This window comes from Micromesistius poutassou (genome assembly GCF_964030765.1).
Source record: "Micromesistius poutassou genome assembly, chromosome: 6".
Lineage (NCBI taxonomy): Eukaryota > Metazoa > Chordata > Actinopteri > Gadiformes > Gadidae > Micromesistius > Micromesistius poutassou.
In genome coordinates this window covers 12,497,421-12,510,446 of record NC_140276.1, presented here as the reverse complement: position 1 = coordinate 12,510,446, position 13,026 = coordinate 12,497,421, and the positions used below count along the sequence as shown (strand labels likewise).

General features: G+C 47.2%; 1 protein-coding gene across 1 annotated transcript in view; it reads left to right on the top strand.

Annotated features, from left to right (window-relative positions):
• The window catches only part of vegfba (vascular endothelial growth factor Ba), a 15,426-nt gene extending 3,764 nt beyond the window's left edge, over positions 1–11,662 (top strand). Inside the window, exons 4-8 of the mRNA XM_084469854.1 lie at positions 938–1,011; positions 1,175–1,213; positions 4,068–4,151; positions 5,456–5,752; positions 7,763–11,662. Of these exons, the coding sequence (XP_084325980.1) occupies positions 938–1,011; positions 1,175–1,213; positions 4,068–4,151; positions 5,456–5,752; positions 7,763–7,784 (516 nt within the window). The 3' untranslated portion in view covers positions 7,785–11,662. The remainder of the gene's footprint in view (positions 1–937; positions 1,012–1,174; positions 1,214–4,067; positions 4,152–5,455; positions 5,753–7,762) is intronic.
• The last annotated feature ends 1,364 nt before the right edge of the window (positions 11,663–13,026 follow it).

Sequence of the window (13,026 nt, the reverse complement as noted above, 5' to 3'; positions counted from 1 at the left end):
ACACACACACACACACACACACACACACACCGTTGTACCTCGTATGCAAAGAGTGATTGGCCGTCTCTGTATGAACAGCAGGCGCGCACATTGGTTGAGTTTTACTTACCAAACTCTCCTTGGGGGCGGTACCCGCCGACTTATGTACATATCTCCTGAGAAGCCGTTGTTCACAGGATGTTCTTGTCTGTTACTAGTGCTCGTACTGAGCTGGGAAAAAAAGCTTTTAAGTATGCTGCCCCATCTGCTAGGAACACCCTCCAGAAAGTCTTAAAACTACCAGAACTGATCTCATTTGAGGCCTTTTGCTCTTTGACTTATTATGTGGAAATGTTGGACATTGTACCTGTGTATAATTCCTCACTTGAATTACCAAAGCTGTCTTTTAATTGCGTGTAAATTGTGTGTTTTGTTTGTATGAAACATACATGTGTTGTCTGTTCTATGCTGCCCTCTTGGCCAGGTCTCTCTTGAAGAAGAGATGTTAATCTCAATGAGACTTTTACCTGGTTAAATAAAGGTTAAATAGAAAATAAAATAAAACACGTGTACACGCATGGCTGTGTACACGTGTACATGTGTACATGTGACGGAGGCAGACACACACACAGTCAGCCCGCCGGTCGATGCACAAAGGGACGGTCATTCCCACACGCTCTAGATTTAGGCTATGCTACAAATAGACGAGTAGAAAGGCTAAATCAGGCAACGCCTGTGACGCTATTCTGTTACCATGGCAGTAGGGAAATCAGGATGGGACAGAATCCCAGTTTTTGTCTCCAGGAACTAAGTTTATATTGCTGAGGATGCCACCCTGGGTGTCCATTAACAAATGCATGTTTAAACGCATAGTAGTGAACACAAGTACATAGTAACACACACCTGTACACACAATGTAGGGCTGTTTGGAGTTTGACTTTGTGTTCTCCTGCCTTAGTTGATGAGGACCTCCTACATGAAGCACGACCTTGTGGAACTGCCCTTTGTTGAGCACAGCCAGTGTGAGTGCAGGTAAGCATACGGTGTAATGCAAATGTGTGTACATACGCTTGCACATATGCATGCAAACCGCACACGTGCACACACACACACACACACACACACACACACACACACACACACACACACACACACACACACAGACTCTATCCTTACACTGTTCTTTTCTGCGCAGAGCCAAAGAAGATCACCAGCTTCCAACTCATACTACGAGGTAAATAGTATTTTATCTCATCAGATCTTATTTATCTTGGGTGTGTGTGTGTGTGTGTGTGTGTGTGTGTGGGTGGGTGTGGGTCTGCGTGTGTGTGTGCGTGTGCGTGTGTGTGTGCGTGTGTGTGTGTGTGTGTGTTTTTGTGTGTTATCAAATGATCTGTTGGACAAGCGCTCCTTCTGTGATCTATGAAAGCCTTGGCTATCTAGCCATCTTAAACCATCATAATAAACATTCCCCATGGAAGCTCTGAAGTAGTCCCACACAACAGCCCAGTTTATGTACGGCTGAGAGCAACAACCGTTTTGTATTTTCTATTGCCATTAATTATGCTGTTATTGTTAACAAAGAAAGTGTAGTTGTTAAACATTTTGCATGCCAGCTTGCAGTTTCATTGCTGCTAGATATGGATATATTAATAACCTTGAGCAGGTGAACCAGTGGCGGCTGGTGATAAAAATTGTTGGTGGGGCGCAGTAATAGAAAAAAATTAATTTGGTAGATTTGATTTCCTGTATTCTGGTGCATTTTGGAGATGGCCACGATGACCACTAATACCTATTACCTACTATGCATTCAGATTCATAGCCTACATCCTGACTTGCAGGGCCTGGGCAAGCTTACAAGCTTACCCATTGTTGTTATTATGATATTGAGGCAAATCATGATCACTGTCCTATAGCGTCCATTATTGTGTCTCAATGTCTATTTCGAATGCAGTTCGAAATATGGGACAGTTGCTTTATATTATTTATATGCTACAGGCCGAAAGACCAAATTAATATGCAACTTACTTGCTGCTTTTAAGTAGGCTATAGGCTAACATTGCTTGGGGAGTCCAATTCCTCCACTGAAATGGGTGGAAAGTGCTTTTACAACTCTCTGCTAGTTAGCGATCCATCTCTTCTCTGCTGTAGTTGTGTTGCGCGAGTGTTGCTGAGGGAGGTAGCCTATTTGATTGATTTGCTGAATTGTCCAATCACGTGGTGATAAAAGAAAAACAGAAAAGCCATACCATTGGCCTGCGAGCACACACTGCTGCGACCCGAGGGCGATTTTTTTTGTGCCAATGAAAAACCTTCTCTGCTTGATAGACAGCAAAAAGTTTGCGAGCATACGTTGACTTCAACTTGGCCGGCGCCCCTGACCTGAAGGAGGGCTTTATTTAGAATGACCAATAAACTAGCCTAGCCCAAATCATTGACGTTCAGACTCGTTTAAATGGTTACTGGCAGTTGCAAGTACGGTCTATCACACAATTAAACGATTAAACTTTTTGTTGATTTTGTTGCGCCCTCTATTGACCAGCCGCCACTGAGGTGAACGTAGAGAGGGACGTTTTTAAATCCCGGGAACAGTTTGTGCAGTTGCCAGCGGGCTTCCGAGAATGAATAAAACAAATACAATTATAGTGCTGCTCCCATCTAGCAGAGATACACAGAGCTCAGCCGCTCATCCTGTAACTGCCAGAGGGATTCTCCTGCTGTGGTGGGCCTGGTCTACTGAGTGGGGTTGAGTTGTGGCCCAGTCTACTTTAGTGGGGTTGAGTTGTGGCCCAGTCTACTTTAGTGGGGTTGAGTTGTGGCCCAGTCTACTTTAGTGGGGTTGAGTTGTGGCCCAGTCTACTTTAGTGGGGTTGAGTTGTGGCCCAGTCTACTTTAGTGGGGTTGAGTTGTGGCCCAGTCTACTTTAGTGGGGTTGAGTTGTGGGTGCTGCTGCAGGGTGCTCCTCTGGTTCTGTGTGGGCTCTCTGACGGCTTCATGGGATTCCCTGCTGCTTGTTTGTTTGTGTGTCGCTGCGCACCGGTACTCCGCTCCAACCGGCCAATCAGCAGGACCTCATCTCCAGTGTTTATGTTGCTGCGCTTCCTGTTAGCATGTGAACATAAATAACATAGTGTGCATAATGTTTGTGTGTGTGTGTTGACAATGTGTGTGTGCGTTCAGGGGGTGGATTTTGTAGATGATTGTTCGCATTTGCGTGTACGTCTGTGTGTGTGTGTGTGTGTGTGTGTGTGTGTGTGTGTGTGTGTGTGTGTGTGTGTGCGTGTGTGTGTAATCCCTTGTTGAGCGGGCATCTGTGTGACTCCTAATTCAGAGTCCCGCGGGGGAGAACCCATCCTGTTGTTGCCATAGAGACAAGGTTATCTCTGATGCCATGAACTCCCTCTTCGGGGACAGCGGCGATGCATGCATCCATGAGAGCAAATTAGAGTCAAATCGACTGCGTAAGCAGTTCATCAAATTACAAATGACAGAATAATAACAGAGTTCACAATGTATTAGTAGCTGGGAGATTGAGCCTGTTCTAGAACGTTCGGGGAGTTCAGATAAGGATCAGAGAGATGGCGGAGACCATTTTATAAAAAAGATTTCCCCACCCCCCAAAATAACTTTCATCCACAAATTGTACTATGATTAATTGCATTAAATAGTTATATAGTTATATTAATTGTTATCATTATCATTTTGTATACTTGTTCAAATGTATGCCACTGGTTAAAAATAAAAATCTGCTTATCAAATATAATTAGATTATTACTTATCAAGTAACTTTTGACCTTGCATTATTACACTACAATCAGATTTGAACTTCAAATGACTATCAGATTCTATCAGAGGTTTTGTCATCAGCATCTGGAATCCTTCTCAACCAATCAGATGCTATCAGATGCTAGCAGAACCAATCAGATCCTATCAGATGCTATCAGATGCTAGCAGAACCAATCATATCCTATCAGATGCTAGCACATGCTATCAGAACCAATCAGATGCTAATCAGATGCTGGCAGAACCTATAAGACGCTCTCGTACGATGGCTGTGTCGTCTGACTAGATGGTTCTGTTTCTCCCAGGCCTCTTCTGAAGCCAACCAGGAAAGGCAGGAAGAAGGGGAGAGGCAAATCAAAACGGAAACCAGTGGAACCCCTCATCAGAACGTATGTGCACCATCACATCCTCTCTGATTGATCACAAGTTTCAGTGATTATCAGTAAATCTGTATTTTGTAGATGATGGGTTGATGTCGCACTCCGTATGCATATGTATTTCTTTCCAGAGTATTGTCGTACAAATAACACCTTTGTTCAAATACACAAACACACACACACACACACACACACACACACAGTTATATACAGGGTCATACACACATGCATACACTTTCTGTTAATGTTATTATAGTTATTGTAACTATATTACATTAATGTAGCAGGGCTTCAAACTTCGTATTATTATTTGCTGGAACATCATAGGTAGGCTGTAGCTCAAATCAGAACTTTAATTCTAGATTTTCTGTCACCATCTCATGGAGTGTCACCACCATACATTCATGCACATGTACATACATACTAAGTCTGGTTACTCATAAGAAGGGAAAGGTTTTCCTCCTCCCTCCTCCCTCCCTCCTCCCTCCTCCCTCCCTGTGTTGTGAGGGGCTCCCTGCTCAGGGGTCAGGGGGTCTCTGCGTGGACCCCACGTCTCTCTGTGGCCATCCATCATCCAGAGCAGGCCCCTTTCACCACACGGCATGTGTGAAATCAAACTAATTTACTCCAGAGAACCACCTGATCTCTCTCTCTCTCTCTCGCTCTTTCTCTCTCTCTCTCTCTCTCTCTCTCCCTCTTTCTCACTCTCTCTCCCTCTCTCTCTCTCTCTCTCTCTCTCTCTCCCTCTCCCTCCCTCTCTCTCTCTTTCTCTCTCCCCCTCTCTCTCTCCCTCTCTCTCTCTCTCCCCTCTCTCTCTCTCTCGCTCACTCGCTCTCTCTCTCTTTCTCCCACTCTCTCCAAGCCAATGTAGTAAATGGTCAGCAGCAAGTCCACACACACACACACACACACACACACACACACACACACACACACACACACACACACAGACCCCCTTGCAGCTTCATTAATTACAGTCCATTAAAGCTGCCCGGGGCCCCCTGAGGTGGGCTGAGGAGTAACCAGGCACGGTTAATGGACCCGCTGACACCAGCACCTTTCTCAGCCTCCGCAGCAACCAGCTCATAGGGGGGAGGGGGGAGGGGGGGGCGTTAACCCAGGGGTCAACGCGGCCGTCTGGTGGCGTGGCCGCCGCTCGGGAGGCCCGGACGGAGCGGAGAGACGATCACACCGAGAGAGGAGGAAGAGGAGGAAGGGGAACAGAACGCGTCGGACGACGAACCGCTGAGCAGCCAGCGCGGCGTCGCAGCGGCCCGGCACGGCTGACCTCCTGCTGTGTGTTTTCTGTTCCTCAGGACCGTCGCTGTGCCCCGCCCCCCTCCTCCCCCCTCCCTGCCTCCCCCCCCGACTCCCTCCCCCGCCCTCCCGACTCCCCCCCCGACTCCCTCACCCTCTCTGCCTCCTCCCCCCCCGACGCCCTCACCCTCCCTGCCTCCTCCTTCCCCCCCGACCCCGCCGCCCTCGCGCCCGGCCTGCCGTCCCTGCGCCGGCAGGAAGTGGGCGCTGGAGGAGGGGACGTGCCGCTGCCGCTGCACGCTGGCGGAGGACGACTGCGGTCTGAAGCGCCGGAGGCTGGACCCGCAGCGCTGCAGGTCAGACCCCCCTGTGGGAGGGACGGGGTGCTCCTCGTACTCCTCATAGAGTGCCGAAGTCCCGCCCCTTCCGGTGGTATGAGATCGTAAAATATGAATGGGTTTCAATGGAGAACGAGTCATTATTTTCTGGTCCCAGTCTTCATGTGCCCCGGATTAAATGATCATTTAAATCCACAAACAACATATGTGTAATCCGGGGCATATAAAAAAACAGACTTTCTCTCCATTGAAACCCATTCATATTTTACGATCTCATAGGTCCCATGGGCACCACCGGAAGGGGCGGGACTTCAGCACTCTATACACGCGTTCATTAAAGGTTGTATCAGCGATGTTGGGTGACGTCACTTCGGTTGGTATTCGAAGCGAGATCCCAAACGAACAGAGCCAGCCCGCCCCTCCCTTCCGTGTTTCGTGCATCCAGTAAAAACTATCATGAACGCAACTCCACAACACCCGCCCCTTGTCAGTGATTGGTTGGAATACTATTTATTTTGGTTTTGAGTGGTTGGTAGTACCATTTGTTTTTGTGTACGGCTGACAACCGCTAACGGGTCCCTTTGGTGTCTGTTGGCGTCTGTTGGTGTCTGTTGGTGTTTGTTGGCGTCTCTTGGCGTTTGTTGGCGTTTGTCTGTGTTTGTTGGCGTTTGTTGGGTTATTTTGCACCTCAAAGCGTGGAACACACTGTCCCAACCGTTGGCCATCTGAAACGTGTGTGAGAGGGTCGGACTAGCGGCACGAGACTAGCGCCACCCGATGTTAAGGAGACTTATTGCATCTCGCGCAAGCGCAGAACGTACACGCTGCTGTGTAGTTGGCAGTAGTCTTCGCCGTGTGTTTCAATGCAAAGGAATTGTCGGTTAACGGCAGTTGGCCATTGGTTTGGGTCTGGGCTGTGTGTGGGCCCCTGAGGACCATACCCTTGTTTAGGGCTGGGCGATTAATCTGATTTTGATCACAATTTCAATTTTAGCGTGAAACGATCACCAAACTAATATAATCGAGTTGAAACTATATATTTTTAAAATTATTCTTTCTTTATAGAAATTGCAGATCAACTGGATACATATCTGTACATTATTTTCCATTTGACCATTTTGTGTAAATTTCAAAGTTCTAATTTACAAAGTGTTTTGTGTGAGAAATTATGAATAAATGCATCATGTTTTTAAACTCAAAAATAATCGTTTGAATAATCGAGATTTCAATATTGACCATAATAATCGTGATCATGATTCTTCCCATAATCAAGCAGCCCTCCCCTTGTCTCCATCCTCTCTAAAAGCGACTGTTGTTTTGCTCTGCGGTGCGAATGTGTTCCCTGACGCTGTGAACACAGCCACAGCGTCATAAAGCGACGACCTTTAACCGCGCATGTGACGCGAACCAACAGCCGCGCGCCAGAGAACGACGGCTTAGTCAGAGCTCGTTAGCCCGTCGGCCTGCTGAACACAGAGTGAGCGGACGCTGTTATCCAGCTCTCTGGTGGCTGATGGGAAAGTTCACACTGAGTTTTTATAATCAGTTGGACAAACAAGGGATGAGCGTGCCCAGTGGTGAAGGCAGACATGACGGATCACAGCCTCCCCCTCCTTCCCTAGAGCATTTGGGTAAATAAAGCACAGAGTGCTAGCCCAGCGGGCGGCCTTATCTGCTTACACAGAGGCCGGCCGGGTGTATGACAAACACGGGCCATCACACAATCCGCTTAGCTTGTTGTACCAGGGGCTCAGCTTGTTTTACAAAGAACCGATCAACACAAACGCTACCAGTGCAGCCTTCCTTGACGCTCTGTGTGTACTGGAGGGGTGCGTCTACTCGGATAGGCTGATCATGTGTATCATCGTGTATCATCTATATCATGCCAGGCGTATGATGGACGCTCCGCCGTGCAACTATGGATTTTGAAACGGCCCTCATGACGCATGGAAGACGTCACACCAGGCTGTAAACAGAGGTGACCTTTCCTTTTACTGAGCTGCTGCTGGCTTGTCGTTTGTTTTACAGGTGCGAGGCCGTGAGAGCGTGAGCGTTTGACGTCGGGCTTCCTCCCGGTCTCCTCTTTCTCGACCTGCTCTTCCCTCGACTCCTCACTTCTTCCCTGCGTCCGGGCCTCAGAGGGGGGGCACGGACAGACCCCCACCCCCCCACCCCCCCACCCCGGCCCCCAGACCGAGCCCCCAAATGGACTCCTCCAAGGCCCAATGCTCTTGCCTCACTGGTTCAGAGGAGCTGGCCGACGGAGCAGGCCCGGATAAAGTATTCATGTAAATACACATAGCCTAACTGCCACTGTGTGTGACGCCGTGCATAGATCTATATGCCCTAAGTCTTACTATCCCCCCCCCACCCCACATTAAGTGGGGGGATCCAACTGCCGCTGTCCCCCGGTGCCAAAGTCTAGTGGAACTTTCCATGGAACTTTCTAGCAACTGTGGCCGAGACTATGCGTGTGCAGTTAAGTAGATAAATAGAAACAAATCACTACTTCATTCCAAACCAATGTGGGGAAGCCATTAACTAATGTGCTGGGCGGTGGAGGGGACCTTTCAGAGGACAATGTTACCGTTTGGATGTGGAGCAGACCACCTCACAAACGGACTGCATTAAACAGCCGCTGCCACACCTCGGACACAAGGTGACAGCTCGCAGTAAGGCGCCTCGCCCAAGGACATCTGCTGGACACCTTAACTACGAGGGGCAAGGATCCAGAACCCCTCTGAGCACGCATACACACACACACACACACACACACACACGCACACACACGCACACACACAAATTTGCATGAACAGACGGCCACACACACACAGACAGACACAAGCATACACACTCACACACAAATGTATGCACACACACACGTACACACAAACACACACACACACACACACACACACACACACACACACACACACACAGGAAGATTAAGTCACTTTGACTTCTATGTGAAAAAGACACGCAATGCGCGCACCCTCACACACGCACATATGCACGCACATGCAGACACACAAGCGTTTCGGGTCTGACTGGCATGGCAGCTGGTGCAGAGCCGGAGCTGAGCTGCATGCCAGAGTGTGTGTATCTGTGTGGTCCTGGATCAGGAGCAGACTCCCCAGAGCTCCAATCCTCCTCTCCTCTCCTTCGCTGGCCCTCGTCCCCTAAAGGACGCGGCTTTGTCCCTCTTTCCTCCCCGCTCCTCCCCGCTCCTCCCCAGCTCTCCCGCTGAAAGAGACCGTTGGCCTCCCCGCGCCAGTGAGGAGAATGACAATAATGAGGTCTGGCGTCTGTCCACCGCGCCACATAGACACGAGCTGGACGCACACCACAGACACACACGCACGCACACACACACACACACACACACACACACACACACACACACACACACACACACACACACACACACAATCACAACCGTACCATTTTCTCTCTGTCTGTCCTCTCTCTCTCTCTCTCTCTCTCTCTCTCTCTCTCTCTCTCTCTCTCTCTCTCTCTCTCTCTCTCTCTCTCTCTCTCTCTCTATGTTGTTCTCTTCCAATCGAGTTGTTTGCTGTTATAGCTGACACACATGCAAATGTACTGGTTAGTACACAAATGCAAGTGTTCTCTCTCTCTCTGTTTCTCTCTCTCTCTGTCTCTCTCACACACACACACACACACACACACAGTGAAAAGTATGCAGGTGATTATAAGCTATTTTTTTATACCACATCAAGTTTAGGAAAGTGTATGTCCTTTTTTTATTGTGTTTATTGCGAGGTCTTTACGTAGTATGTTAATGTACCCTAAGGATTCTATTCTATATTTTTGGTATAATTCAGTCCCACTGTTGTTCACATGTTCCATGCGGCTGAGGGTTTCCTTTATGTTGTTTTGCTTTGGTTTTGTTTATCGCTAATCCGAGTGCATAAAGAGTGACGCTGGGTGGCCAGTGATGTACATACTGGGGGGCCACGCCCAGACAGACTCAATCTAAACAGAGGGGCCACTGAAGACCTCAGACACCAGAATGTCTCATTAAAATAAGCAGTGGGGGCGATATTAAACACGGATGGCAGGATCTAAAGCAAGAGAGACGTTCCCAATGCAGTCAATAGGATAATATCCTATCTTTCCCTTTCTTTATTTGTTTTGCTATGGTTCAAACTTTTTATAGGTGCCAGGGATGGAGAGAATGTTGTTCCATTCAGAAAACCACTTATTATTCTGCCGGGTCTGTTTGAACCCTGTAGTGTAACTTACTGTGTTAGATAACGACGATATAGATGAGCATATATTTTTAAACATTACTGATCTGGATCCACATTACACCATATAATGTCCACAAAACATTGCAGTGGATGAATGTTCATGAGCTCTCTGTGTGTAAGTCCACTATGTTAGATTCAGCCCTGTTTGTTGATGTTGTTCGGTCCACCAGTGCTTCAATCACTACCTCTTGTGTTCCCATTAATTTTTAGTCTAGACTTTACTTTTTGAATACTTTTTGTCATATACCTCCAGCATTATCAATCATTTGTAATACGGACAGCGGAAAATATCTGTAGGTAAATGTGCATTTATGGTATGCTTACTGTAAGTAGCAATCACCTTGTCTCATACAGCTTCATTCATTTTTAAAATGTGTATAAAAGCATTCTGTGAGACTTTAAAATGCTAGTGTTGGATATATCACCCTTAAGAAACCTTTTACTTTAAATCACTCTACGACAAGACATTCCAATGTGGCCCACAGGATTCTGATTACCAGTGAATAACTCTTATAATAAGCTGCTTAACAATCAACTGCATACATCTATTGTCTGTCTGCTACTATGAGGATAGACTACATTAGCTGACTGTAGACCACCACACATAAAATCATTGACTAGGATAAACATTTATAATATATAACAACACTCATGATCGTTTGTCCCTGTAGATCACATTCTCCTTGTCTCCTTAATAGACCACCTGCTGTCCTGTTTTAATGTCTCTACATTCACCAACTAGCCTTGATTGTTTTCATTATAAATATATATATATATAGCTAATATACTATAGTTAGTTGCAGCTGGACTGTTTTGAATGAAAGTGGTTTGGAACACAATGAGATTGTTTGCAGTCTTGGTCAAATCGATTTGGGCCATAGCACAAAATTACAAATGGACTGGTGGTGCAACATCAATGCAGTAAACACAGTATGTCGCACGTATAAAGAACATTCCTCTTCACATCTCTTAAGAGTTGTGGCGTCGACACTATTGCAAACACCAGGCAGATTTGATGGGATGGAATGAGGGCATGTGGTGATTTTCAACGTTTCCACTCTGCATCGCTGAAATGTATTGCTGTAGGAATGATCATCTGATGATGGTATCAGTATCCTGTGTTGTTGTCCTTTTTGTCGCTGTGCCCTGTATCTGCACACTACACTACACTGTGCAGTCAAGTAGCCCCATCACAGCCTGCAGTGTCTCTGCGCACCACTTACTAGAGTACATCACATGTCATAGTATCTAACAAGCTGACATGATCTTGTGCGTGCAAGACCTACTTTAGAGATGTACTCGTAGATTTCAAATGCCATCTGTCCTTTGCAAGTCTTCTCTGCAATTATATTACTGTAATTACTACTGTAGCCGATATGCATAGAGAAAGGCTATAGTGGTAGTTATATTAGAAGTACTACTGTAGCCTGTGTGCATAGAGAAAGGTCCCCCTCTTTTTATGTTGCTGCTACACCATCGGTGCCCTCTATAATGTATGTGTAAAACAATGCAGTTTTATGTCGGTATATAAACGGATGTAATCGATTCATTGTCCATTATAGAACATGTATACTGCACAGTCACGTGAATTTCAATCGAAAATCATACCAGGACACAACAGTGATGTTACAATGATGTTATTAAAGGAATTGTATTATTTTTCATATATTTGATTGGTTTGTTCTCATTTGTCACCAAAGTGACGCTTCTCTATGGACTCTCTGTGGTGCCCCACAGACACGCACAGACACACGCAGAACCGCACAGACATGCACAGACACACACAGACACGCACAGACACACATGGACATGCACAGACCCACACAGACACGCACAGGCACGCACAGACATGCACAGGCACGCACAGACACACACACACACACACACACACACACACAGGGCTAAGGTCTCCTTTGTGGCTAATGAAAGATAAACAGGGGTGCGGGTGAGTGTGGGCAGGGAGGGGGCGTCGCTCAGGGACGTGATGGTGTTATGAGACATAATATTGTCTCTCATCCTCCCCTGCCTCCGTTCTGCTGAGTCAAGCGTACATCAAGTACAAACCCTGTGCTTTGGAGTGTGTGTGCGTGTGTGTGTGTGTGTGTGTATGTGTGTGTGTGCATGCCTAATGTGCGTGTTTGTGTGTTTCACTGTGTGGGACATTGAGAGAGGGAGAGGGACAGCTGAGAGGACATTGTGACCACATAGCTGTCTGTTAGTTCTAGCCAGTGTGTGTTTTCTTGGTCAGTTAGAGAGAGGCGAGGTTACAGCGTGGCCGATGATGATGAGGATGAGGATGATGATGATGATGATGATGGTGATGACGCAGTCTGTGCCATCATCAGTGCTTTGGTCCTCCCATAAACGGTTCTCTAGAGCCTAACTGACAGGACAGATAGACGGTGGGGGCTACCAGTGTAGCCCCCTGAAGGTCTGATTAAACATGACATACCCATATACAAGTGTTCACAATGAAGGAAGCATTTAGCTTTAAGAATACCTCAGTGTTCTGAAAGAGTAGACGGGAATAGTAAGGAGGATGATATCGGCGGTGAGATGATGATGTTAGAGGTGAGGTGAGGATAGGAGATGGCAGAGAAGAGAGGAGGAGAGGGGGGAGAGAGAGAAGAGCGGAGGAGAGGGGGGAGAGAGACGAGAGGATAGGGGATGGCAGAAAAGAGAGGAGAAGAGGAGAAAGAGTAGAGAGGAGGAGAGGAGAGAGAGAAGAGAGGCGGAGAGGGGACGGCAGAGAAGAGAGGAGGAGAGGGAATGACAGAGGAGAGAGGAGGGGAGAGAGAGAGAAGAGAGGAGAAGAGGGGATGGCAGAAACAAGGAGAATTGCTCAGGGTTTCTGCCCCCCTATCTGTCTGGAAGGGCACGCCGCCAGTGCTAAATATAGCTGCACGATTAGGGAGATGGTAACGGCTGGAAACGAGAGAGAATGAGTCAGCCATTAGGTTAGAGGAGAAGATGGTGCTTTGTCAATGTGTTCCTAAAGCCCAGAGCTTATTAGGCTCCTCC